Source organism: Prosopis cineraria, unplaced genomic scaffold (assembly GCF_029017545.1).
Source record: "Prosopis cineraria cultivar Desert tree isolate PC_DT_omini unplaced genomic scaffold, ASM2901754v1 PC7, whole genome shotgun sequence".
Lineage (NCBI taxonomy): Eukaryota > Viridiplantae > Streptophyta > Magnoliopsida > Fabales > Fabaceae > Prosopis > Prosopis cineraria.
The window spans coordinates 32,564,629-32,588,287 of NW_026555338.1; the positions used below are offsets into that span (position 1 = coordinate 32,564,629).

Consider the following 23,659-nt stretch of genomic DNA (forward strand, 5'->3'; position numbering starts at 1 on the left):
TACGAGTACTCAAATGAATTGATGCTACTTCCTGATCCTCCCAGGGAATGTGTTCATTTATTGATGCTTGACTATAGTGGGGGTATGTCTCTGATTTTTGAATTACTTTTTATGTAACTTATAATCCCCTCTAGCTTTGGCTAGCCTTTGGAGGGAAAAAAAAAAAAAAGAGTTCATATCTATGATATCTTTTGAAAATGACCAATGAACGGTCAAAAGATAATTGGTGGGGAGTGGGGACACGGTAATGGAATGAAAGTTCAAACGACGACCCAGCGTGCACGAAAAGTGAAGACAAATATCAGGGGAGAATGATAATTGTGGATTTATTATAATTTCAATAATTTGAAATCCTTAAATTTAATAATCTCCTGGAAAGAGTCCTCCAATGCCATTCTATTTCAACCCTCTATTTTCTTCTAAATTTTTTTGATTAAAATATATTTTTATTTTCTAATTTTAAATAAGATTTTAATTTAATCTTTTAATTTTATAAAATATCTTTTCAGTATTATAAAATTAATATTGTAATGTTTAAATGATTATTTTTTTAAAAAATTAAACTTAATATGTCAACATTCTAAAATATTTTGTCAATACTTTAAAGGTTAATGTAAAAAAATTTTGGTGACAAAACTAAAAGTGTTAGATTAAAAGATTGAAAAAATATTTTATAAAATTAAAAAACTAAAATGAACCTTGTGTAAAGTTAAATACTTGAATGTATGCTTTAACATTTTTTTTCATCTTATAGAAAATATCAATGAAAGATTCTGGAAGAAATTTAATTGCTTAAAATGATTTCTAACAATTAAGCATTAACAAATTAACAAATAAAATTATTTTTCTAACTTTTAATAATTATTCGATTTGTCCAAGATCCTGGTAAGATATTAAATTTTTTCCGGTCTCTACATTGATATCATTCCTTTATGCATGACTATGCCACATAATTGAGCCGATTAAAACTAGATAAAAAACAAAGGACAAAAATAAAATAAAAGAAATTTAAAAAAAAAACTAAAAACGATGGTATCTAGAGTATGTATTGAAATAGAAAATAAAACAAAATAAATAAAAATATTTTGATTAAATTCTATTGCAATCCAAACTATTTAAGTAATATAAAATAAAATAAAGAATTCAATCCAAAGAGTTTTGAGTCAAAATATCATTTCGCTGTTCTTTTCTTACCTTTCGGCTTTACCCATCTGGTTTCTACGTATTTTCGGATGGTGGCTCTGCCTTCCTTATCACTTCCTTTATAAGTGGCAAACAACAAATAATGCCCCCTTCATGAACCGTTGTTTCCCCTTTCCCTTCGCTCTGTTTTGCTGTGTTTATGAACCCCAAAGTTTCTGCTGAAAAATAGAAGAATCCAAGACTTTAAACTCACCCTCAAACCTTGCTAGTGTTGTAATTAATGGACTTTGCGACGTCAAGCTTCAAAGCTGTCTCTGTTTTCTTCTTCTTCAGATTTCTGCTTCTCTGTCTCTTCACAGATTTCCCATCCAACGCTCAAGTTATACCCCAAGACGAAGGTACTTTCTTGCATTTTTGTCCCCTGCTTTCCATGTCTATTCTTTTTTTCAGCACCGCCATGACATGTTGCCTGATATGTGTGTGTAGAGTTCTTTCTGATTTCTCTAACGTTTCATCATTGGAAGACATCAAACACTGCAATTTTGATATTGGTTACTAGTGAAAGCTGGTTCCAAAAAACGATTGAGACTTTTGCATCACTTTCCACTGTTTTCATTATATCTGAGACAACTTAACACTACTGTTTTGCAACTTTAATGTTGTCTTAGTGTACAAAATAAACGCTGATCAGTGGCTTGTTTCTGCACTCGCATGCAACGCGTCCTAATCCAAAATTTTCTTCTATCGTTTGGGGAGGTTCAAAAAATATATGGCTGCCTGCTTGAACTAAAAATAAGGCAAAGCTTGGGAGATAATATATTAGGTCCTTTTAAGGCGGCTTTAGTCTTGGCATGATGCCAATTTAAAAGCCTATTTATTTAAAGTAGTCGTTTAAATAGACTTGAAAATTCAAGCTTTAGTGGTTTTGAATAGCCTTTAAACTCATCGTCAAGATTTGTTTAATATATTTTTATTATATATAATATTATATATGATTTCTTAAACAAGTTAGTGATATAATATTAAAAAAAATCTTCTCTTATCATTTTTCATTTTTAGATAAAATTAATAAATTAACCCTCCTGTTAATTTTAGTGTTATTTAAAGATGAGAATGAATGAAGCAGTGTGAATTAAAACGCGCGAGTAGGCATCTTCAGCAAGACTCAGAACCATTATTGGGGCCAAAAAGTTGGTGCTATTGTTGGGGTCATAATGTCATGCCACATATAATCCCAATGAAATGCCAATGGAGAGGGACATGATAAGTTGGTCCCACCATGTGAAGTCGGGAAGTCGCCACCATTGTTGTTTGTGCTTTCCACAAAAGGGGTCCACAGTGCGTGTCGGTGTCAATTTTGTTCCTCTGACTTTGAGGTTGTATGATTGATTGAGCTTATCATATTCACGTTTTATCAAGTTTAATTGAAATAGTTTTTTTAAAAATATTTTTTATATTTACATATACTCAAATTCATCACCTGTTGAAGCAGTTATAATCTCTTTTATTATCACTAACATCAACTTTCGACTCATCGCTCAACCCTTCCTTTTTTTTTTTTTTTTTTTGGGGGGGGGGGGGGGACAAAAGCTCACTTCTCAACCTCGCTTGGGGATGATCTGATGCTTGAACTGGCCAAGGAAGTCAAGTGCCCGGTTGAGTTGAGTTTGACCGAATATGAAAAAATTACTAAAAGGATGAATTTTTTTAAAAAAATATATAGTTTATTAAGAAAAAAAAAAAGATTTAACGAGGACCATGATGCGACATATTTATAGCCAGTGGCAGTAAGCCTTGAGAATAAAAAGCGGATTATCATTTTCTCCTCACAGAGGCTGTAGATTAATTCAGTACAAAAGCTAATTAATGTGTGTGTTGGGATCACAGTGAAGGCTCTACAGGCAATATCTGATAAACTCACCAACGTGAATTGGAAGGTCACGCCAACATCTTGTATCAAAGGAGCTGGATTTAATCTCCTTACCTCGTCCTCTGAAATAACCAGGAATGTCACTTGCGATTGCACTTTCCAAAACGACACCGTTTGCCATGTCACTAATATGTATGTCCTCTTCTGCTCACCATTCTTCTTGTACTGTTGTCATTATTGAATAGGTTATCAATATTGCTGTTTGTAATTCAACTTCAAAGTTTTGCCGAGAGCGAATGATTTTGAAACTTATATGCCAAGCCTTAGAATTTCAATTGAATGAAAACCAGGTTCAAACACAATTTGTTTATATATATGTATATATTGTTATCTAAGTGGGTTATACTTGATAATTGTTAGGTCTAGATTTTTCAAGGAGCTTTTTTGCACCTAAACAGACTCAAATTTGAAACTATTTAGTGTCGGTCTAGTAAAAGGAACCATGACCACTGAAGCAATGAGGTCTAGAGTTCAAGCCTGTATAGGTGTAGAAAATACTTTTGAAAGAGCTATTCCTAATTAGATCTTACAATACTCAAATTTAATACAGTTAGGTAGTTATATCAAACACATAATTTTGGGAACAAATAAAATATATTTGAAATATATAGCTAAAGAATGTTTTGTCCAGTCTTAACATTTTTAAACTATCATAAAATTTTACAATTGGACAAATCTATGACTTCTATAAATTTTGTGCGCGCGCGCGCGTTTCAAAATTTTTTTTTAGAGTTTAGTCAATGTTTAGTGATATAACCATTCGTCATTGTTAGCCTGTTGAAAAGCCAAAATATATCAGGAGAAATACCCAGTGAATTTGGAAATCTCACCCATCTGACTGAACTGTAAGTTATAATCTCTTAATTTATTTATTTTGTTTTGCTTATTTGCATTCATAATCATAATTGGTCAAAGAGTGACAGAAACTTACTGTATTAATTGCGCAGTGATTTCTCTCTCAACTATCTCAATGGCACAATCCCAACGTCTTTTAGGCGCATCCCTCTTATCACTCTGTAAGTTATAATGTAGTCTTCTATTCGCTATGTTTGAGTATCTGCAAGTTGAAATCCTCCATTTACACATTTAATTTGCTTCAGGTCCCTTGTGGGGAATCGCATTAGTGGTTCAATTCCCGTAGAATTGGGTGAAATTGCTAGTTTGATGGATTTGTAAGTTTTGGAATTCAAAGTCAATCCAAAAAAAGGGAAAAAATGGTTGATAATGGAGCTGAATTAGTTTGTATTAATGCTTATAGGATCCTAGAAGATAATCAGCTTGGAGGACCTCTTCCTCAGAGTCTTGGAAATTTGAACGACTTACGAAAATTGTAAGTTGCTCAGTGTTCTTCTTCCTACCTGCTAATCCATTTCAATTTTTATTCTTTTTCATTTTCTTCTGGGGCTACATAATATACAGGTAATTTCATTTTGCCTTTCAGATGCTTAACTTTGTTTTTATATGAATCTATAGACGTCTTTCTGCAAATAATTTTACCGGAAAAATACCAGAAACCTTTGGAAATCTGAAGAACCTAACTGCGTTGTGAGTAATATCATGTGATGCAACTGTTCAGTTTAGTTCTTCACTTGTTTCTATCATACTTGGTTAGGCTTTTGTCGAATACTGAGATCGCTCCCAACTTTTTCTGCAGTTCTATAGATGGGAGCAACTTATCAGGAAAAATACCAAGTTTTATCGGGAACTGGACCAAAATTATGTACATGTGAGTATACTTTCAGTTAAAGGTTTTTTCTGGTTGGAGATGAAACTAAATTGATGTTATGTTCAAGTTCTTTCAATTTTTCAAAGGAATTTTACGGTCTTGTTAGGGATATGGAGGGCACAGGCTTGGAAGGCTCAATTCCTTCCACCATATCGTTGTTGACAAATTTGAAAGAGTTGTGAGTGCTTGTGCCCCTATATATACTGTACAATTGTTTGGGAATTTAATCTTCAACAAATGATTATTTTCTTTTTAATGATGAGGCCATTTGATACTAGGAGAATATCTGATTTGACTGGATCAACTACCATGACATTTCCTGATCTGACGAATTTGAAGAGTCTGGAACGGCTGTGAGTTGAAAACTCATCGAGCAAGAGCATTATCATTCATTTGGGTTTCCTCTGAAGTGGTTTATTCCTCCTTTCTTTGATTTCAGGGTATTAAGAAATTGCTTAGTTACTGGTCCCATTCCAACGTACATTGGTGAAATAAAAACCTTAAAAACTCTGTAAGTTGCTTTGTATGGGTATTTTATTGGTTAAAGATTGTTGAAAGTTTCTTTTCTATGGTATTTTTTGATGCATTCAAGGCTTTCTCTCACCATTCCATGCACTCCAATTATTTCAATGTAGGTTTTTCAGGCTAGCTAATTGATTATTAGTCATGGTTTACTGATTTGTGTTTTAACTACTTCATTTTCTTGCAGGGACCTGAGTTTTAACAAGTTGACAGGTCCAATTCCCGACTCATTTGAGAACTTGAATTTTAATCACATGTAAGCAAATATTTGCCTTTGCTAAAAACTGTAGATTTTCTGTCAACAATAATGTCATGAAAGTTGATTGATTTGTTTTCATTAGTTTAAACTTTCAGGAATTATTAGTGTAACTGATATTAATTATGGATGCAGGTTTCTTACAAACAATTCTCTAAGTGGAGCCGTTCCAGAATGGGTGCTAAAAAACAAATATAACATGTTAGCCTATTTCTTTAACATTTCTCTACTTGCAAGGTTTAGAGTCACCAGGGATAGAGAAATGTTGGGGGTAAGGGGGCCCAGCCTGGCCACCCCACCAATTTTATATAATGATATATAATTTATTATCCAATGAACTTTTCAAATGATAAAATTATTCTTAAAAAATAATTATAATAAATATTTAAAAATACACTTTATATATTTTTAAAAATTTGGCTCCCTACAGTTTTAGTCTTGGCTCTGCCCCTGAGAATCGCCTTTTATGCAACTACAATTTGCCATATTAGAAAAGATATGGAACTTCTGATCTCATGATATTTTTCTTTCAGTGATTTATCTTACAACAATTTTACTGCGGCCTCTACATCAACTTGCCAAGTCTTGGAAGTGTAAGATTCTCTTATTTATCAATAACATAAGCATTTCAAATTCACCTTTTATGCTGCCTGATACTGACTAGTTACTAACATTGACGGACAGGAACTTGGCTTCTAGCCTCTCGTCTTCAGCAAGCAATCCGTAAGTTGTTGCTTATGCACTATGTGATACTTGTTTTTAAATTTTTGGTTTCATATCTATCAGATTGAATCTTATGCTAAAACAAATTATTCATCTTTTAGACTCTTTTGTTTGAAGAAAGGCCTACCTTGTGCAAGAAAACCTCAATGTAAGTTGAGACTTGGTTCCTCAACTATATTTTCATGCACCATAAGAGTTTTGTCAAGTGAAGCTATAGTGTTTTTCATAGTTAACACGTGATAGTATTTTAATTATGTAGATTATTCGTTATTCATAAATTGTGGGGGGCCCAATATGAAGAATGAGGGGAATGAATATGAAGCAGATCTCAATCAAGACGGCACTTCATTCTTTGAAGAAAAAGACAGTTGGGCTTATAGCAGCACAGGAACATATATTTACAATGATAAAGCTGATTATATAGCGACTCTACCAAGTTTGAAAATGAATGGCTCAGAGTACTACCAAACAGCCCGCCTCAGCCCTTTGTCGCTTAAGTACTATGGCCTATGTATGCTAAAGGGTAATTATAAAGTAAAACTCCATTTTGCTGAGATAATGTTTTCTGATGACCAGACATTTAGCAGCCTTGGTAGACGCATATTTGATGTTTCAATTCAAGTGAGTGATGAAGAAGCATACTCTTTTTAATTGTTATTTGGGTAAACATTACTTTTAATCTCTGTACTTTACTCGCGTTTTGCTTTTGGTCCCTATATTTTTTTTTTGTGTTTTAGGTCTCCCTACACTTTTGTTTACCATTATTTTTGGTCCCTTTGAGCAAAGTATAGGGACCTTAAAAGGACTTAAAATAATGAAAAACAAAAGTATAGGGATCCAAAACACAAGAAAAAAAAGTATAAGGATCAAAAGCAAAATATGAGTAAAGTACAGGGATCAAAAGTTATGTTTACCCTTGTTATTTATATAACTCGTCATATATGGTTCTATTGGAAAAGGGAACTGTTGAAGCTAGAAATTCAATATTGCATTCTCACAGGGTTTTAAATACTTGAAAGATTTCAACATCGCGAAGGAAGCTGGTGGAGTTGGTAAAGGCATCATTAGGGAATTCAACGTTGATGTGAATGATACCACCTTGGAGATCCATTTATATTGGGCAGGGAAAGGTACTACTGCAATTCCCCAGAGAGGTGTATATGGACCTCTAATATCTGCTATCACTGTGACTCCAAGTAAGTATTTCTCACATTGTTAACTCTCTCTTTTCTTATAAACTACCTTCATATTCAATAATGTAAGCATTTATTCTTGGTTGTAGACTTCAAAGTTCCATCAAAAGGGTTGTCAACTGGAGCTATTGTTGGAATTGTGGTTGCATCATGTGTTTTCTTTGTATTGGTACTCATTGTTCTCCGAAAGAAGGGTTTCCTTGGGAAAGATCCAAAAGACATAGGTAATATTAAAGTCCCAATTAACCTGGCTTTGGCTATTGTAATTTAGATTGTGCTAATAAAAGGGTGAAATTTGCTAGCATTCAAAAAACCAGATGAATTACATTAGTGAAATGCATATCTTCAAAGAGAGAAAATGGTGATAATTTGTTAAAAATGCTTTTTTTGGTTTCTTCATCCTAGGCTAAAACTATGTTGTCTTAATTCTATTGCTCTCTCTACCTTTCTTCTTTCATTTATTTATACTAATCCCCGTTCCTTATTGCAGAACTTTTAGATCTTAAGACAGGTTATTTTTCTTTAAGACAAATTAAGCATGCGACCAATAACTTTGACCCGGAGAATAAGATAGGAGAAGGAGGTTTTGGGCCTGTGTATAAGGTAATATGATATTCTTAAATATCAGAGTATGCCATTTATGCTTATGATATTAATTTAGGTTGCTTTCTGATAGGGTGTGTTATCAGATGGTGTTGTCATCGCTGTTAAGCAGCTCTCTTCCAAGTCAAAGCAAGGAAACCGTGAATTTATTAATGAAATAGGAATGGTATCTGCTTTGCAGCATCCAAATTTTGTGAAGCTTTATGGTTGTTGCATTGAGGGAAATCAGTTGTTGCTTATATATGAATATATGGAGAACAATAGTCTTGCTCGGGCACTTTTTGGTAAATTCTTCATGGGCACCCTGTTTGTGTAAATTCCCAATTCCAAATTGTAAATGGCCTCTAAAACATTTTCCTTTTCCTTGGTTTTATTTACTTTAGGTCGTGAAGAACAAAGGATACACTTGGGTTGGCCCACAAGAGTGAAAATTTGTCAAGGGATAGCAAGGGGATTGGCATATCTTCACGAGGAATCAAGATTGAAAATAGTACATAGGGATATTAAGGCAACTAATATCTTGCTTGATAAGGATATGAATGCCAAGATTTCTGACTTCGGTCTAGCAAAGCTCAATGACGATGAGAATACCCATATCAGCACTCGAATAGCTGGAACAATGTATTATGCCATATTAAATTCTATATTTCATTGCTCATTAACAAAAAATTTATCTTCAGCATACACTTGCTTTCTCTGCGATATAAGATCTGCTATTTACTTAAGCCTTTCTCGTTTAAACGAACTTAGAACTATCAATATTTCATATTTGTTTAGTAAACTCACTAATTAAAGAGCGTTGCATACTTTCTTTTTTCAGTGGTTACATAGCTCCTGAATATGCAATGAGGGGTTACTTGACGGACAAAGCAGATATTTACAGTTTTGGAGTTGTTGCTTTAGAAATTGTTAGCGGAAAGAGCAACACGAGTTACAGACCAAAGGATGAGTTTGTTTATCTTCTTGATTGGGTAAATTAAATTCTTTTATAGCTCTAAAGTTTCTGATAAGTGAAGCATATTACTTTGACTCCCTTTGTCATCTTAAAAGCTAGACACTGCTAAAATAATATTCATAATCAAATGAGATAAATGTCAAGCTTAATTTACTTGGAAGAGCAAAAAGACGTTATTATTACAGTTTCTTTTTCTTTTTTGATGCTTTTATTAGAGTCTTAACTGATATATCTTTGCATGCCATTGAAGGCCTATGTTCTCCAGGAGCAAGGAAATCTTCTGGAGCTGGTGGATCCACGTCTTGGTTTAAGCTACTCTAAAGATGAGGCCATGAAAATGCTCAACTTGGCTCTCTTGTGCACCAATGCATCTCCCACCCTCAGACCCTCCATGTCATCTGTAGTGAGCATGCTTGATGGAAAAACTCCAATCCAAGCACCAATAATCAAGCACAAAGATTCAAGCCAGGATTTGGATGCAAGATTCAAATCCTTTGAGATGCTATCATATGACAGCCATGCATCTGTAATCTCTCAAGGAAGTATGGAACACACAGGCAAGTCAATGAATGGGCCGTGGATTGACTGCTCAATATCTTTTCCGAGTAAAGATGATTGTTCTTCTTCTAGTAAGCTTCTTGAAGATTAAATGATTGGAAACCTAGCTAGTTAGAATTATTTAATGAATAATTCTTATGATAAAATAATCACTCTTTCGAATATCATTGTTACATTTTTTTTAGGAAGAAAGTATTCTTCCCTACTACTAAATTTAAATATTTGTATATAGATATACAAAAGAGGTAGTCATTTAAATTTTAAGATTGGATTTTTTTTCCCTTGTAGAAGATCGGGGTTTTTTTAACAGCATGTTAATTTAAAAACATAATTAATTTTTTTGTTGAAAAAACATAATTAAGCTTTAGAAGTCACTAATTTTCTCTAATAAATAATTATTCAAATGAAAAATGAATAAAAAAAATTATAAAACCACATATTGTGTTAATTCAAGTTATCAAGTGTTTCTCTTCTTGACATAGAATTCAAGTCACACACACAGAGGAGTGCTTTGTCTAACTGATCAAAAGAGTTGAATCAATTTATTTTTGATCTCAAGTTTGAATTTCAAGATATGTAGTTGTGATAAATAAATGTGTTAAAAGCATCTTCAAGATACTCATGAAGCGACCTTTAGTAATAATGGTCTCATATAGTGGGTGTTCGAATTAGTTTGGACAGAAAGTGGTAATATCCCCAAATACAATAAAATAAAAAGAATTCAACTTGCACTTATGAATTTAGATCCTCAAAAAATAATATTTTGATGAGAATTTAAAAAAAACTAGTTGTTTTGTTTAAATTTCTCTCTCTTTGACTGCAATATCTTAGAAATAATTAAATCCAAAGTATTCTAATCACCAGCAATGCATCCCTGACTTTTCACAAATGCTTTCTAAACATCATCATCCTTGCGAATTATACAGTTGTACTTAATGCTGCTATATGAGTGTATGCTCTATACGTGACATATATAATACTTCACAAGAGAGAGTGTGTGTGTGTGGTTGGATCACTCGAGAGAATTAGAGTAATAGTATAGAAGATGCAGTTTTTACAGATTGAGAGATTATCTAATCTTAGTAAGAAGAGGAGTCCAAACGCAGAGGATAGAGATTTGTTGCTGATGTTGATGTTGCTGGTGTGCTCTATCCTTGAATCCTAGTTATCTTATTTTCTTCCCTCTCTTTGTAGAGCATCCTCATTACCTCTAACTTCTTCTCATCCAATACCTCACTTGCCTCTGAAACTATCTCCTCAAATACACTTTTACCTTCAAGAAAGAAATGGCAGGCCTAAACGCTGGGGTGAAATGGGTGCATAGTAGGGCCACTTTGTTCATCACCATTACTTCCTCTTTGTCATAGTTTGAGCCCAACCTAGGATCAACTAGCTCTATTAATTCCCCTTTTTCTTTCAAGAGACATGCCTGGTAAAATCAAAATACAGACAGCCTTTTGATTCCAAGTCGTTGAAAAGAATCAAAAATTAAAAGAGGGAATGAAAGGTATAAAGAGTCTTGTACTTATACAGTAAATACAAAATGGAAGAACTGTTCTAATATAGCTAAGTAAGAAGCAATCATAAATTTAATCCATGAGAATTTTAAAAAAATCTCATTGAAAGAAATGGGTCAAATTTTCACTGCAGAAACAAGAAAAAATTGATAAAAATAGTTTGGGTATCTTAAAAGTGGAAATTATAGTAGTTTATTATACTTTGGTGAGTGTGAAATGGCTCTCAAAGGTTTTTTTTGGCTAAGTCATGCATCCAACCAAAAACCCACTGCATCCATTGTCATGAAAAATAAAATTGAAATGGACACTGGAAAGCTTGGGGATATTTTACCCAGTCAAGAAGATAGAATGCTTCCTCCTTTGTCTAGTAAATGGTGTTGCTCCTCCCACTAACAATTTCCAGGGCAATGATTCCAAAACTATGGATATCTACTTTATCAGTTAAATAACCATGCATTATATATTCTGGTGTCATATATCCACTGTACATCATTATAATTATTCAGTAACTATAGAATATTGATTCAGATAAATCTTAAAGTTAAGTCCATAATAAATTAGAAATTTTGAATATGAAATGTTGCACAATTCTTTGCAATTCAATTATGCTAACAATATATATCAATGAAATTCCTAAAACAGAAGTTAAAACACAGGAACTCACTAAGTGCCAGCAATTCGAGTGCTTATATGTGTATTATCCTCTTCAACAAGCTTTGCCAAGCCAAAATCAGATATCTTAGGGTTGAGATCTTCATCAAGCAACACGTTAGTGTCCTTGATATCTCTATGAATGATTTTCAATCTTGATTCTTTATGAAGGTAAGCTAAACCTCTAGCAATACCAACACAAATCTTGTGTCTTGTTGGCCAATCCAATTTTAATTGGAATTCTTCCGGGCCTTCATTGTGAATGTAATGGAAATTAAGACAACAATTTGATATAGCCAAGTATGTGTTATAAGATAATGAATTATACAAAGCAAGCTAAAAAGTTTAACAACTTACCAAATAAAGCACGAGCAAGGCTATTGTCATCCATAAACTCATATATCAGCAGCAACTCATCTCCTTCAAGACAATAACCTTAAAGCTTAACAAGACAAGGTGTTGCAATGCAGAAATCATGCCTATTTCATTTATGAATTCACGATTCCCCTGCCTTGATTTAGCAAATAGCAGCTTAGTTGAAACTATTGTGCCATTTGATAGAATGCCCTGCATTTTTAGATTTGATATAAAGATATATGAAAGTAAGATTGGAATTTCAACTAATCAAGAATGGCAATTGCCATTCCTTACATTTTTGGATTTGATATAAAGATATATGAAAGTAAGATTGGAATTTCAACTAATCAAGAATGGAATTGCCATTGGTCTTGCATGCAATTTGATAGAACTTGTAATATTGTGTAAAACCTTGTAAACAGGACCAAACCCTCCTGCTCCAATCTTATTATCAGCATTGAAGTTGCTGTTTGCTGCTTTGATTTCCCTGAAGGTGAATATACCAGTTTTAAGATCCAAGCCCTTAAGATCTGTTAGTGAAAGCAAACAAAAATCAGAGAGCAAGAATTTCCAACAAACAAAAATTTGAGCTAATGATAGTGCAAGATCACACATAAGGTGATAGGAGATGCGAAAGCAGAATCATGCAAGTTTAGGGACAGAACCCTGAGACACAATAAAAATACAAGAACAAAAAGAAAGGGACGAAATTTATGACAGAAATAAAAAAAGATATGAAGTAAACAATAGGATAATGATCAAGGAGAAGATCCTCTAGAGCACTTGCCTCTAGGAACCTCAACCTTCGAAGATACCACAAGAGTTGATCACACTCTTGATCACGTCTGTTTCTCACACATGATGCCACCACAAAGCATTAAGACTCACAAGAGTTATAAACTTAAAAAAATGAATAATTTTATTCAACTGTTTTTCCGTTTATAAGAGGGAGCATGCTTAATTTATATAGGCTCATAGAAAAGAATATTTCCTAAAATTAAAACCCTAATTTCCTAATACTAAAAGGAGAAATAATATAAAATAATGATAAAATATTCAGCCACATAATTTAGGAGATGTGATCTTAAAATTATGGGATTACAAAATTTAAAAATTAATACCATAATTAATTCTAACCTTTGACTAGATTCAAAATAGGAAATCAAATTAAAGGACCATTAAAATAAGAAATAATTTAGGAGACAATCAAGGGATCATAAAGGATTTAAAATCACGCCACCCTTGGCTTCTTCACTGAGGTTTCATGCCTTCTTGCTTGCAAGAGGCTCAACTTGTAGTCTTCCTTGCATTGGGCTAAGGTCTGCATCTCTTGGGCTTGACTCTTTATGAGTTTGGATCTTAAGTACATTATACACGTATAGATGCTCTCCTTTGGGCTTGAGAAGAGTGCCTCAATGCTCTCCAAGCTCTTGAACTTCTTGTACAAGACCGAACAAGGCTTGCTTCATGTCTTTAGTTCGGGCTCTTGTCATTGGACCTCCAATATGTTGTAATGGGTCTTTAGGTACGTTGGATTGGAAGTATTGGGTTCCTTCTATGTCACCATGTTCATGATTACCATCCTCAAGCTTCGTTGTCATTAATGCTATGTCACCCGTGCCATGGGGTCCATCATAAGGTGAAATAATTTCCATCTTAAAATAAGTCAGGCACCAAAACTCATACTATATAAATGCAAAGCCTATTTCAAAGACCAGAGAAGAGAGAGTTTTACGTGAAAGCATTGAATAGCATTATAACAACTGTAGTTGCTTCATAACTGCCTTAAGCTAATGAACTTTTGTGTTCTATATAGCCTCTACCAAAGTATACTAATGGGACCCAAAATAACGAGCCAAACTTTTATCTGTGTTATGGCTTGTGTAAGGGCTATGGTAAAAAGGAGAGAATGAGTGGAGGATAGGGATTGATGTTTTGATGGAGGCAATAGATTCAATAAGAGGTGAGAAATGCTTTGGCTTAGTAAATGGAGAGCACCTGAATTCTCAAAAGTCAAGAATGTTGGTGTGATTATATTCCTTTCTCCTGTTCATCTTTGTTCTTCTTTTCATCCGGATAACAGTTATAACAGGGGTTAATTTTATTTTCCCTCTTCACAATCTATCATAAAGAAGACATGTATAATTTCCTATAGTATAAGCATTAGTCAGCTTTCCATCACCCCTACTATTTTAGCCTTGGCTCCCGAGGTATTTCTTCTAGTTTAGTCTTGGTTCTCAGGGCATATTCACTATCCCTTGTCTTAGTTTGCAATGGCCTTTTTGTTGGCAAAAGCTAAATTATGTTAGCTAAAATGATTTATTTTAGACTTCAATGTTACCTATTTCTTTTGGATCTTTCACGCCAAATAAACTATAATTACTCAAAAAGAAAAAAAAAGTTCTTTCAATTGGAATTTATTTAAACTAGTTTTATAACAACTAGAGAGTGGTAGGTTAGTGAAAATTATGCTAGTAATTTTCTTAAAGGTTTAAGGTTCAAATTTTACTAAGCAAAAGTTTAGTGTTATTTTGTTTTAATTTATAGATAAATTTGTGCCCTTTTTGTAATTTTTGTTGTGCTCTCTTTTGTAATTTTCCTTATGCTCTTTTTGATAATATTCTCAATTTTCTAATACTTAGATATTTCTTCTATCCTCTGCAATTAAAGCTCCAGAGCATTGAGAAATTTTGAAATCTTCAGGAATTCTCAACCTTCTCTCCTCGCCATTGTTCTTCATTCCTTCTCTCCTCCTGGCTGTCGTTCTTTGTTCTTTCTCTCCTCCTCGCCGTCGTCCGTCTGTTCCTTTTCCACTCTCATCCATATGCCACGGTGAAGGAGAAATATTGCGGCTCATTTCCTTTCCTTCTCTGCTCTGAGGCTATCGGTGGTGAGTGTGTGAATTTTGATCTCAATATCCTTCCTCCTCAACTACTAAACGTCCGTGTATGTGTGTATTATAAGCTTAAGTCTTTTCATTTTTCGGTTAGTGATTTCTGCTTCTCACCCTCTTCGAAGAACAGCTGGGCGAAATTCTTCTCTCTTTCGGTGGTCCATGAGCTGAAATGTGACAGCTTCTACTGCACTTTGGTAGAGGCAAAACACTGATTCTTCCTTCTTCTCCTTTGATTTCAATAGTTACGTGAATTATTCTTTTTCCTTCACTAGTCGGGGATGGTGCTCTGTTCTTCAATATTTTTGTCATGACATTAGTAGGAAGACTTAGGTGTTGTTTTGGTTATTATTGGAGGCTAATTTATTAATTATGTTGAGCTGAAAATGTTGTGAAGAAATTAGATATTGGGAATTGTTGATTTTGTTTAGATGCTTGTCATATAATTTAGTTAACTGTGAATGTTCTTATAGTACTTGTAGGAATGCTTGAAAGAAGAAATTAGTGGGAATAAGATTGTTTAATTTTCATTACTAGAGCCTAAAGGAATTATTTATGCTACTGAGGAAGTATATGTTTTCACATAATTTGTGAAGTTGATCTATCCATTGAAATTTGTACCTATTGAAATTTGTATAGCACCTAAAGGAAAATTACTAGATTAAATGATAATTAAAATTTTGTTAAGTTTGGATTAAGAGCTGTGTTAATGATCAAGATTGAATGCTGCCAAGTGTTATTAATTACTTGATAGAATTTATTAGAATATTTAGTGAGAGTTTGAGGGGTTAATGAGAAAATTTAAAGAATCGTTGAAGAGTTTGAATATTAATTCACTTGCTTATATGAAGAAGGGAAATCACAATGATATAAAAGTTATTAGTTTAAATGCTAGGTTAAATTGAGGCATCACTGAAATAAGCGTGATATTGAGGGAGTCTAATTTTAAGATTACCGAAAACTCTTAGATGAGAGAGTAGCATTTCGAATAAACCTCTAGTAAAATGTTTATAAAATTTTTTATTTAAATTTTAATATTATTCTTTTATAGGCGATATAAAGATTCTTGCAAATTTTTTTTTATAATAATTGATTTATAAATGATGATTTCTTGATTTTGGCCATGATTTATGCTATTGCCAAGTAATGATTGAAGTTGGTATGTGACAAATAGTATTACATCTCAAAAGTAACTTATTTAATAAATTTTATGTTTGATATGAAAATTTTCTTTAATATGACAATTCATGCATGGAGGATAGGGAGATGAACATAAGAAATGAAAAATGATTGTTGAAAAATTTATTTAAAAGTGAAAAATTTTGAAGTTTTTATTCCTACTCCATGTACGCTTGATTTTAATGAAGAGGACTGAATTCAAAACACTAGATGCTAACAGCAGTTCTGTTAGCCCTTGACGTGTCATGGTATATCTAGCTAGCAGGTTGTGCATTGAAAATGTCAGCCCCGTGTGACTGCCAACACACATGGAATGGAGGATGTAGTTTCGTGGATATAATCCACGCCTGTTATTCATAAGCTTTATGCTTGCGCCTTTTTTTCATGGCTTCTTGCCACGCTAGATATGTTACTTACTCTCGTGGACTGTGTGTTCATGCCTATTATTTGTTTTGATAAAGCCTTCCTAGATTGAGCTTAAAACTTATCATTTTTATGCTAATTTTTTTTAAAATCACATCATTACTTGAAATTTTATATATTTTACAATTTTTTTATAAACTCATTTGGCTCTAATATTGTTGTTGGTTCCACGATTTTACGTTTTACTGTTAAGCAAACTCGTCATTTATTGTCAATTAAAGCAAGTGTTTCATTATTTTCTTGATTTGTTTAAATTAAATTATTAGTTACTATTTTTACATTTTTATGTTTATTTATTAACTTATTATTTATAAACTCGATCGAAATGCTACTCACCGAAAAATTTCTTTGCTTTCAAATATTGTAGTTGATCCTGTGCCTTCTGCTGATCATCAAGGGGTAGTATTGTTTTTTTTTATAGTGAGAGTGCTCTTTGACCATTCATTTTGATATAATTATATATTATATTAAAATCATAAATTTAATGCTCCACGTATATCATAGTTAGGTTTTAATTTTATTTTGTTAATATAAATTTACTGGTGTAGAGCTAAGTTTCCTTCTAGCTTGGCTAGTAGGTTTTGCTACTATAGAAATTGTGGGAGGTCCTAATTATCAAGGAATTTTATCAAAATTTTTATAAAATGTATAATACTTTACGAACTTTATAAATAACATATCGATAATTTAGTTTAATTTCAGATTAATTAAGGCTTATAGGATGTGAGTATATTTTATATTTTGTATTGGTTACACCTTTAGTAACAAGATGTGATAGAAACCGTTTGTTCGGAGGACAATGAGTATCAATGTGAGAAATACGCATGACGCAATGACAATTCCAATGATAGCTCCAGTTGACAACCCTTTTGATGGAACTTTGAAATCTACAGCCGAGAATAAATGCTTATACTTGATGAAATCAAGTAGTTTATAAGAAAATATGCAGTTAATAGAGTAAAAATGCTTACTTGGGGTTACAGTGATAGCAGATATTAGAGGTCCATATACACTTCTAGTGGGAATCGCAGTAGTTCCTTTTCCTGCCCAGTATAAATGAATTTCCAAGGCGGTATCATTCACATCAACATCGAATTCCCTAGTGATGCCCTTACCAACTCCACCAGCTGCCTCCTCTATGTTAAAATCTTTCAAGTATTTAAAATCCTATGAAAATGCAATACAAAATTTCTAGCTTAAACATACGATTTCTAGCAAAACCAGATAAAACATATACTAGAACTGTAATAAGCAATAGAAGCAATATACAAAAGTATGTTCCTTCATCACTCACTTGAATTGAAACATCAAATATGCGCGCACCAAGGCTACTAAATGTCTGATCATCAGAAAACATTATCTCAGCAAAATGGAGCTTTACTTTGTAATTACCCTTTAGCATACATAGGCCATAGTACTTAAGCAACAGAGGGCTAAGGCGGGCAGTTTGGTAGTATTCTGAGCCATTGACATGCAAAGAAGGTGAACTTGTTGCTACATATTCTGCACTCCCATTATACATGTATGTTCCTGTGCTACTATAAGCCCAGTTGTCATTGGGATTATTAAAGTATGAAGTGCCATCTCGTTTGAGATCTGCTTCATATTTATGCCCGTCGAACTCTATCTTACCTCCTCCACAGTTTATAAACAATGAATGATCTGTATAATAAAAACCTTATCACTTGTTAGCTAGGAAAAATTAACATGACTTTTTTTGCGGAGCATGAAAACATGATTAATATACTATGTCTCAACTTACACTTTGGTTTTCCATCACAAGGTAGGCCCTTCTTCAAACAAGCAAGTCTACAAGATGAACGTTTAGTTTCAACAAATGATTTGAATAGATAGATAACTGAAACTAAAAATTTAAAACAAGTATACAAAGAAAGAACTTACGGATTGCTTGCTAAAGATGGAAGACTAGAAGCCAAATTCCTGTCCATCAATAATAGTAAGAAGACAGTATCAAACATTATCATAGGTGAGTAAAAGTACTTCTGTAATTGATAAATAAAGAGAAGCTTACACTTGCAAGAGCTGGCAGCTAGATGCAGAAGCCTCAGTAAAATTATTGTATGATAAATCACTGAGAAAAATATCATGAGATTAAAAAGTTTAGTTTCTTCACATACACTTTGTTCGTATAACAAGTGACTCAAGACTTTGAAGAGAAATATTAACGATAAGCACTAACATTTTTTGCGTGTGATCTAGCATCCACCCTAAAATTGCTTCACTTAGAAGATTGTTTGTCAAAAACCTGCATCCTTTATTAATATCAGCCCCCGTGATGATTCCAGGAAGTTCAATTAAACCAGTGAGGACAACAATCAACTTTCAAGAAATTATTCTAACGATATTTTTTCCTATTACTCTTCTTGTCAGCAAATGCAAATGTTTGCTTACATGTGATTAAAATTTGTCAAGTCCCTAAATGAATCAGGGATAGGACCAACCTACTTGTCAAAGCTCAAGTCTCTGCAAGAAAACAAAGTATTTAAGACACAAATCAATAAGCCAAGACCAATAATCAATTAGTGACCCTAAAAAGCCTAAAGTGTAGAAAATGATTTAAGCCTTAAATGCATCAACAGAAAAGAAAAGAAAAGACAATTTCAACAATCTTTTGCTAATAAAATACCCATATGATGCAACTTACGGAGTCTTTAAATTTGTCATCTTGCTAAAGTCATTTGGAGTGCAACCCGTAATCAAGCAATTTCTCAGTATCCTAAAGCCACAAAAAGGAGGATATAAGCCACTTCACATGAAACCCAAAGAGATTATATAGCTATTAGCATAACAACAGAAATATTCTCAACTCACAGTCTTTCCATATTCTTCAAATCCTTAAGATCAGGAAACGTCATAGTTGTTGTTCCAGTCAAGTCAGATATTCTCCTGATATCACAATATCTACTCAATAAAACGAAAATAATCTTTTGTAGAAGATTAAATTGCCAGAAAATTTTATTGCGTATATGCTTAAAAGGGAAAAAAATAAGCACCCAGAATTCTTTCAAATTTGTCAACAAAGATATGGTAGAAGGAATTGGACCCTCCATGCCTGTGCCTTGCATATTCCTAACAAAAACATAAAACTACTCTAAAAAATTGAGGGAAAAAAAATTGAACAACATAAAGTTAGTTTCTTGTTCACCAAAGAGAAATGTTTAAATTAAGAATACTCACAGAACAGTCATTTCTGTCCAATTCCTAATAAAACTCGGTATCTTCCCTAATAAGGTGCTTCCATCTATCCCACTACAGAGTGTCAGGAATGACCTCAGTGAGTAACAAGAACCTAAACAAATACAAAATATATATATTAAAAAAAAGACAGAACAGTTGTACCACATGATATCACTCACAAATCGGTAAGGTTTTTGAGATTTCCAAATGTTTCTGGTATTGTCCTAGTAAAATTATTTGCGGAAAGAAGTCTGCAGTTTGTTGTGGGGGTGGGGTGTTTAAATTAGTATACGAAAAAACATGAAATGACATAAATATTATGTAGCAAATACAGGTAATAGAGAATGGCAAAAATTTGAAATTGAAATCGATTAATTAACAAGCAATTGCTTTATTGGGGAAAAAGCCGCAAATGAAAAAAATTAGCAGAAGAACAAAGGCCAATTTACAATCTTCGCAAGTTTCTCGAATGTCCAAGCCCTCGAGGAAGATCTCCTCCAAGCTGATTTTCTTCCAGGTTCCTATAACACCAATAGGAACTTATTCAGCTCTAGTATCAACCATCTCTTGCTTTTCAATTTCAAAATGACATTGGCTTTCACTCCAAAACTTACAGCTCCTGCAAAGTGGCAATTTCACCCAATTCTGCCGGAGTTGAACTACTGAGTCTGTTAAATCTTAATAACAAAGTATGGAAGTTAATCTTTATCTAAATCTGGACAAGGATCTCGTTCAAATTAGATAAAGCCAAGAGGGAGAATCTCTAAATAAAGAGTCAGAAATTATGCATATCCATTCCTTAATTAATTTACAATTAAATAACACCATGAAATGGCAGTTACAACCATAACTTGACAGCACACACAAACTGACGTCCTAACACTTGACAACTCAACATTCTTAAGATAAGAAACATAAACTGCAATATTAAAATACTGACAGCACATAAGAAGTAGTTATTCAGCATGAATAACTCCCTTATCAACTATTAAAATACTGACAGCACATAAGAAGTAGTTATTCAGCATGAATAACTCCCTTATCAACTAACTTCCTTGCTATATTTTGATTTAAATCCTTCTTTCGTCTTTTATATACCAATAATGGACTTCTATCAGTATCCCCCCTTTAAAAACAGCCTTGTCCTCAAGGCTGAAATCAGGAAATTGGTCCCGAATCAGGTCATATTCCTCCCAAGTTGATTCATCTTGAGGACAACCAAGCCAAGAAACAAGTATTTCAAGGATGTTGGAGCTGCCTGATGAAATCTAGCGATGAGAAAGGACACTGTGAGGTTGTAACTGAAGCTCCCAAGCGTCTGAAAGTGGTAAAGGAGGTGGTGTGGAAGAAGAAGGAGTGCCATGAGCAGGGCGCAGCATTGAGACATGAAAAATTGGATGAATTTTGGCATCAGGAGGTAGGAGCAACTCATAAGCAACAGGTCCCACCTTACGAACAATCTGATATGGGCCAAATAAGCGAGGAGACAGCTTCTCATACTTTCTCTTAGCTAAACTAAATTGGCGATAAGGCTAGATTCTTAGATAGACCAAGTCCCCGTTCTTGAAGCAAATATCACGTCTGTGAGCATCAGCTTGAGCTTTCATTCTGGATTGAGCTTTGAGGAGGTTATCCCAAATAATCTGCAACATGGCATCTCGTTCTAAAAGTTGAGTTTCTAAATCAGCAACTTTGGTTTCACCAGACACATAAGGGAGAATAGGTGGAGGAGAACGACCATAGACAATCTCGAATGGAGTGAAGCCTGTAGCAATATGAAAGCTAGTATTGAAAGAGTACTCGGCCCAAGGAAGATACTTACTCCATAATTTCGGTTGTTCATGTGCAAAACAACGTAAATAGGTTTCGACACAACGATTGACCACTTCTGTTTGACCATCACTTTATGGGTGATAAGCTGTACTCATCCGGAGTTGAGTGTGACTAAGACGGAAGAGTTCTTGCCAAAAACTACTTAGGAAGACTGGGTCGCGATCTGAAATGATAGAAGTGGGGACACCATGAAGTCGGACCACTTCACGACTAAAAAGGACAGTGACGGACTTGGCAGTAAAAGGATGAGAGAGACCAATAAGATGAATGTATTTGCTAAAACGGTCAACCACAACAAATATGGTATCTATTCCACATGACTTAGGTAATCCAGCAATAAAGTCCATAGAAATATCTTCCCAAATACGATGTGGAGGGGGAATAGGCTAAAGTAATCCTGCTGGAGACAAAGTTTGATATTTTGAAATTTAACACTCATGGCAATCTTGAACATGCAGCTTGACATCTCGCTTCATTTGAGGAAAAAAGAAATGAGTTTGTAATCGTTTGAGAGTACGAAGGTATCCTCCATGCCCCCTATAAGAGATGAATGTGCATCTGCCAACAACTTGGATTTAAGAGTAGGATGTCAGGAATGACTAAACGCCCATCATAAAACAATTTCCCATTGACCAAAGCATAATGTTGAACAGCAGTAGGGTCTTGAAGAATGGATTTTTTAATGTGTTGAGTAGAAGGATCTTGATCAATCCATGCTTCGATGTTGTCAAAATCTGTACTATGTGGAATAGCAAGAGCCATGAAATCAACATGTTGAGGTCGGTGTGAAAGAGCATCAGCACCACTATTATTACAGCCACTCTTATGTTTGATGGTAAAATCAAAGGGTAACAACTTCATTATAAGCCGCTGTTGATTCGGAGTTGAAAGTCGTTGATCCATTAGATATTGAAGACTGTAATGGTCAGTATAGATGTCAAAATGGCGACCAAGGAGATAATGACGCCACTTTTGCAGAGCTAATACGAGAGCTAATAATTCTCTGTCATAAGCAGACTTGACACGATTAGAAAATGTAAACCCTTTACTGAAGTAGGCAACGGGATGAGTATCCTGGATAAGGATGGCACCAATGCCGAAAGTTGAAGTATCACATTCTACGATGAAGGGCTTGTTGAAGTCTGGTAAATGGAGAACAGGTGCATTAATTAATGCATGTTTGAGTTTATGAAAAGATTGCTCTGCCAAAGAAGACCAATGAAAAGCACCCTGTTTGGTGAGGTCATGTAATGGACGAGCAAGTTAGCCATAATGATGCACAAATCTTCTATAATAACCTGTAAGACCAAGAAATCCCCGCAATTCAATAACATTAATCGGATTAGGCCATTCCAACACAGCTTGTATCTTGGAAGGATCCATAGCAACCTCTCCAGATGAGATGACATGCCCTAAAAAATCTATCTGAGGTAGACCAAAAGAGCATTTCTTCCCATGAGCAAAATAAGCATCTTGTTGTAGTCTTGAGAGGACAGTACGAAGGTGTGCTAGATGGTCAGCCATTGTAGGACTATAGACAAGCATATCATCAAAGAAGACAAGAATAAAACGCCTTAGATATAGTCGAAAGAGATCATTCATAGCAGATTGAAAGGTAGCTGGAGCATTAGTGAGACTAAAAGGCATGACTGTAAATTCATAATGTCCTGAATGAGTTCGGAAGGCGGTTTTGTGAATGTCATCAGGTTTAACTCTAATTTGATGATATCCGAAACGCAAATCAATCTTTGAGAAGACAGTAGCCTCATGTAACTCATCAATGAGTTCATCAATATTGGGAATGGGATATTTGTCAGGAATAGTTAACTTATTTAATTCTCGATAGTCAATGCAGAATCTCCAAGAATCATCTTTCTTCTTGACCAATAATACAGGACTTGCAAATGGGCTTTCACTGGGTTGTATAAAACCCTTGGCTAATAAATCTGCCACCTGGCGTTGAATTTCATCCTTTTGGTAATGTGGGCATCTATATGGG

General features: G+C 34.1%; 1 protein-coding gene and 1 pseudogene across 3 annotated transcripts; one reads left to right on the forward strand and one right to left on the reverse strand.

Moving 5' to 3' along the window:
- The first annotated feature begins 1,277 nt into the window (after nucleotides 1-1,277).
- Nucleotides 1,278-9,822, forward strand: LOC129315746 (probable LRR receptor-like serine/threonine-protein kinase At1g53430). Of its 3 annotated transcripts, XM_054959751.1 has the most exons (24): nucleotides 1,278-1,541; nucleotides 3,031-3,205; nucleotides 3,847-3,918; nucleotides 4,021-4,089; nucleotides 4,174-4,245; nucleotides 4,332-4,403; nucleotides 4,547-4,618; nucleotides 4,728-4,799; nucleotides 4,906-4,977; nucleotides 5,078-5,152; nucleotides 5,239-5,310; nucleotides 5,509-5,577; nucleotides 5,713-5,778; nucleotides 6,111-6,170; nucleotides 6,262-6,300; nucleotides 6,402-6,448; nucleotides 6,560-6,921; nucleotides 7,301-7,496; nucleotides 7,583-7,717; nucleotides 7,984-8,096; nucleotides 8,170-8,380; nucleotides 8,480-8,717; nucleotides 8,917-9,067; nucleotides 9,302-9,822. In XM_054959751.1, the coding sequence occupies exons 1-24, from the start codon at nucleotides 1,424-1,426 to the stop codon at nucleotides 9,698-9,700; spliced, it is 3,027 nt and encodes a 1,008-aa protein (XP_054815726.1). In that variant the 5' UTR covers nucleotides 1,278-1,423; the 3' UTR covers nucleotides 9,701-9,822. The 3 variants fall into 3 exon arrangements, with proteins under 3 accessions (XP_054815726.1, XP_054815729.1, XP_054815727.1); XM_054959754.1 differs by lacking the exon at nucleotides 4,547-4,618; XM_054959752.1 differs by lacking the exon at nucleotides 3,847-3,918.
- Nucleotides 9,823-10,688: 866 nt separating this feature from the next.
- Nucleotides 10,689-22,007, reverse strand: LOC129316749 (probable LRR receptor-like serine/threonine-protein kinase At1g53430; annotated as a pseudogene).
- Between the last annotated feature and the right edge of the window lie 1,652 nt (nucleotides 22,008-23,659).

Excerpts from the sequence above, each read along its gene's own strand:
- LOC129315746 (XM_054959751.1), top strand. The coding sequence starts at position 1,424 with ATGGACTTTGCGACGTCAAGCTTCAAAGCTGTCTCTGTTTTCTTCTTC. Across the intron at positions 5,578-5,712 it reads AACTTGAATTTTAATCACAT|GTTTCTTACAAACAATTCTC; the intron begins GTAAGCAAATAT and ends TTATGGATGCAG. Across the intron at positions 9,068-9,301 it reads TTGTTTATCTTCTTGATTGG|GCCTATGTTCTCCAGGAGCA; the intron begins GTAAATTAAATT and ends ATGCCATTGAAG.